At 30.8% G+C, this 4,429-nt stretch overlaps 1 protein-coding gene across 1 annotated transcript; it reads right to left on the bottom strand.

Moving 5' to 3' along the window:
- Positions 1 to 210: 210 nt before the first annotated feature.
- On the bottom strand, positions 211 to 4,206 carry LOC123673756 (cytosolic non-specific dipeptidase). Its single transcript, XM_045608408.1, has 7 exons — positions 4,005 to 4,206; positions 2,665 to 3,017; positions 2,029 to 2,356; positions 1,669 to 1,884; positions 1,407 to 1,608; positions 627 to 878; positions 211 to 378 (listed from the first exon to the last, which is right to left on the bottom strand). The coding sequence occupies exons 1-7, from the start codon at positions 4,037 to 4,039 to the stop codon at positions 331 to 333; spliced, it is 1,434 nt and encodes a 477-aa protein (XP_045464364.1). The 5' UTR covers positions 4,040 to 4,206; the 3' UTR covers positions 211 to 330.
- Between the last annotated feature and the right edge of the window lie 223 nt (positions 4,207 to 4,429).

Here is a 4,429-nt window from a genome sequence, read left to right as displayed (position 1 = left end):
CTTGCTTCAATGAGTTTCTTTAATTGGATTTCCACACATTTTCATGGGAAATTTCAATATTTGGTTTGAAGAAATTATTTGCATATTTTTGGTTATTCAATTTATTGATTGATATCTTCAATGAAATTCCTAATCATACTTTCAAAATGGCTTATAACAATATTATTGGACCTGTTCAAAATACAGTAGAGGTGTAAAAAACAAATAGAGTATTATTGAAACTAATTTATTTTCTTCAAACTCACAAAGTATCTGGATTATATTGAGTTACAATGAAAATATAGAAAAAGGAAAATTTGATACAATATTTTATGTAGGATATATATCGGTTCATTCAATTCGACCAACTTCATAGAGATATGCTGCCAACAATTTCGACTGAAACAATGCAAAAAATTAATAAGTAATCAATAATTCTGATTTCTTTTATAATTACATGTTGGAATTAAAATTAAGTGATAAGTATTTATTATATTTATAAAAATTAAGTGTAGTAAAATTAAGTGATAAGTATTAGTGTAATGAATCTATTTAAAACTTTACATTTTTATCTTCATACACTCTTAGAAAATTAATAGAAGCTGACATAACCAGCAGCTAGTACACCTTCTAAAATATCTACTTACTCCTTCAATATAATTTCTTCGGTCAATTTTTTCATTTTGACTATGTGCACCATCATCTCCAGCTCCTACAGGTAATAGCAATACATTCTTCCCTGTAGCTTCCTGGAATGTGAGAGTAATTGGAATAGACCCTCCCTCCCTGATAAGGTCTGGTTCAACATTATAGACATACTGAGTTGCCTTTACTCCAGCTTGATAATGAGGATGTTTGAAATCTTCACTCCAAGGAGAACCTCCTCCATTCAATATTACCTAAAAATTAAACCTTGATCAAAACAAAATTATTATTAGCCTGGCTGCCATCACAATTGTACATGGAAATCAATTAATTTTTTGAGAGCCACTTATCAAATATGTAAAAATCTATTTTGTGTAGATTAAATTTCAGTCAAATTATTCAACATCATTCATTCAACATAGTTTATATTAAAAAAAGCAAAGGGGAATTAATTGGTTTCAAACTGCTATGATGAGTGATCATAATTTTGTTTTATTTATTTAGTTCCCAGGAATACTTACAGGTAAGTACCTCAATGAAAGAAGAATTGACAGAAAAAAAACTTGAATTAAAATTGTTCAAAGCTGCTGACAAGGCACAATGCAATGTATCTTGGTCCTGTGATGTTTCGAGTTAACAAGAATCCACTGTATATTTTAATATTGACATATTAATTGACTAATTTAAATCAAAGCAAAAAGCTATTCAATTTCCATTAAATTATAACAATTATATTTCCAAAGTAGTTTACAGTTTATTCTTGAGAAAAAAAGAATTTTTACCTTCATCTTGTTGGGGCTGTTCCTTTGTTTCCATTTATTTTCAATATGGTTAATAACATGTTTCTCCACTTTATCAGGAGTTTGATTAGGCACAATTCTAATGGAAAATTTTCCAGTTACTTTAGCTGGAATTACAGTTTTTTGTCCTGGCTCAGCAAAAGCTCCTTCAATACCATGAATGGATAAGGATGGAAAACGCCATCTAATTTTTTTTTAAATATTCTATTAAGATGTGTTTAATTTTAATTTTGAACTAACCTACCTGTGCATAAGCAATTTTGATTTATCCTCATGTAGAAGTGCTTGACACCCAATATTTTCCCTGTAGCTTTTTAAATCAAAGGCAATTTTGTCATAAGCAGCTGTTTCTTCTTCTTGAATTTCAGCAACGTCTTCATATATACCTGGGATCAAAATTTTCCCAGTTTCATCAACAAGGGTATTGAGGAGATATACAAGATCTGTCATTGCTTCTGCTCTATATAATGGAAAAAATTTATAAAACAAATTTAAAATCCTACCTAAGTGAAATATTTCTAAAAATTTAGAAACTTGATCCAGATCATCAAGTCAGTCAGTAAGACATTCAAAAAAGTAAAATAGTACTCATAATTGAACTTACACAGTGCCACCAAATATCCCACTATGGAGATCTTTTTCTGCACCTTCAATTTCCAAATAGAAGTAGCAGAGTCCTCTCAAACCATAAGTTATGCAAGGCTTATCTGTTCCTAACCAATAATTATCAGAAATACAGACAAAATCAACATCTTTCAAAAATTTGTCTTTTTCTGAAAGCAATAAGGGTTCTAAACCTTCACTGCCCATTTCTTCCATTCCCTCGAATACAAATTTGATATTGACAGGAATTTCAATTTCATTCTTTTGGAAGGCTTCAATCGCATTAATCCAGCATATTACAGGGCCCTTATCATCACTTGAACCTCTACCTGGAGGATAAAACAGATTATAACTGAGAATATGAACTGAATAAAATAAGTTATAGTAATATCCATAAATCAATAAATTCTAATATTTTGAGATTTTAAAAAGGGAATAAATACAGGTATCAAGTGAGAAAGTTGGTATTGGTTGCTGTTATATGACACAGCCAACATAAAAAGTTTTTGTTAAAAAAAGTGCAACTAAAAATACTAATACGTACAGGATAGCATCACAAACCTTTATAAAGCTGTAGGTTGTGATATTGCAAACTTAAGATGCTATTCAATAAACATTAAAGAATATATTGACTTACCAAAAAATTTTCCATCTTTTTCAACCAAAGTAAAGGGATCAGTATTCCAACCATCTTCCTTAGCGGCAGGTTGGACATCTAAATGTCCATAAATGAGGACTGTCTTCTTTTTTGGGTCTTTTCCCAAAACTCCAAGAAGAACCTTCGGTAATGGTATTTCACCCTGACCAGGAATATGTTGCATACCAACATCTCTGAGGTCCACCTCAACTCCCAATGCAACAAGACGATCTTTTGTCCAGTTGACCATTCTGTCAACATCCTTTCGCTTTTCAGGCCATGCTGATACGGAAGGTATGGAGACAGCCTCCCTTAGCCTTGCCACACAAGTTAGGTGGTGTTGGCTTATAAAGCTGAAGTTCAATGTTTTAATGTCTATTTTGCATTGATTCCTTGTTATTTTGAGAATTTTTAATGAGGTGTGGCTTTTTAAACCTTTCAAAAAATCGAGATCTGATACTGATAACAATTTGGCAATATGTATTGATAAAAGATTGAGCTAAGCCAAAAATTAATATTGCAGAGAGACTACATGTATTTGGAAAATTATTTTATAAGTAAATAAATACTTTGAATATAGGGAAGTACACTCCCCACATCAGCTGAATGAAGTATCAGCACTTTATCAGTTGCTGGGGGTACAAAAACAAATAAAGCATACACAGGACAGATTACACTAATTTAAAGTAGTTGTCAGTAATCATCTAACTGTTCCTTGAGGTAGTTGATGCTGCTGTATAAGCTCTCATTGTTAAAATACTTGACTTAATATTATAAGGATAAGGACAACTATTGTTTGATTATTGAAATACTGGAACACATGACAAATGTAATTGATGTTGCTCAAAGGTTTTTAGAAATTAGAGAAACAGTTGGAAAACAGTATAATTTATTAAGTGGATTCTGAAAAATAATGTGACAATTTTTAAGGAGATAAATATTGACTTATTGAGTCAATCAACCAGAATACTCTAGTATTGCGAGTGAAGGTCATTAAACACAAACCAATCATAAAGACTTATTTGAATTATGCAGATATTAAGATTTTACTATCTCTTTCTACATTCACATTCGAGTTTACATTTATGAATTAATGAAGGTGTGTTTTTATAGAAGAACAACATAAGATATATAGGTATAGATTATGCAATTAGTGATGATTGGGGATCTAAAAAAATTGTCGAAATGATATTTTTTCGCTGGAGCGCACCCAGTACGCCCCGGAAGTCACCACTTCTCATTTTGTTAACTATTCTAGTACGCATAGTATATGCATTATGAATATAATCTATCTTGATTTACAGAAATTCTAATTATTATTTCTATTTAAAAAAACTCACTCAAATATTTTAACTAAATCTTGAGGCACTTCCATCACAGTATTGTTTAAATACGACTGACCTGAATTGTAGAAACTTTTACAATATCAGATGAAAATTTAGGTATCGTATCTTGATAACAATAATTTTCAATTATTTTGATTATCTTCTAATCATTTAATCTCTTGTTGAATGTAATGTCATCAAATAGAATGTTTGAACTACATTAAAAATGAAGTACCATTTCATCTACCAACTACAACTACGCCTTCGCAATAAATCAGTGGTTCCCAAACTTTTTCAGGTCACGCCACCTTTCGGCAAAGAAAAAATTCCGCGCCTCCACACCTTGATAATAAATAAAATTACACATCATACAAAAAACTATAATAATTAGGTAATAATAAATTTCTCATCAGAAAGTCGCTGCAAATGATTTGAATTTT

The sequence above is a fragment of the Harmonia axyridis genome, chromosome 2, assembly GCF_914767665.1.
Source record: "Harmonia axyridis chromosome 2, icHarAxyr1.1, whole genome shotgun sequence".
Lineage (NCBI taxonomy): Eukaryota > Metazoa > Arthropoda > Insecta > Coleoptera > Coccinellidae > Harmonia > Harmonia axyridis.
Note: the sequence above shows the minus strand (reverse complement) of the source record. Positions and strands in the feature narration are given on the sequence as shown.

Excerpts from the sequence above, each read along its gene's own strand:
- LOC123673756 (XM_045608408.1), bottom strand. The coding sequence starts at position 4,039 with ATGGAAGTGCCTCAAGATTTAGTTAAAATATTTGA. Across the intron at positions 3,018-4,004 it reads GATTTAGTTAAAATATTTGA|CTTTATAAGCCAACACCACC; the intron begins GTGAGTTTTTTT and ends ATTGAACTTCAG. Across the intron at positions 2,357-2,664 it reads AAAAGATGGAAAATTTTTTG|GTAGAGGTTCAAGTGATGAT; the intron begins GTAAGTCAATAT and ends TTTATCCTCCAG.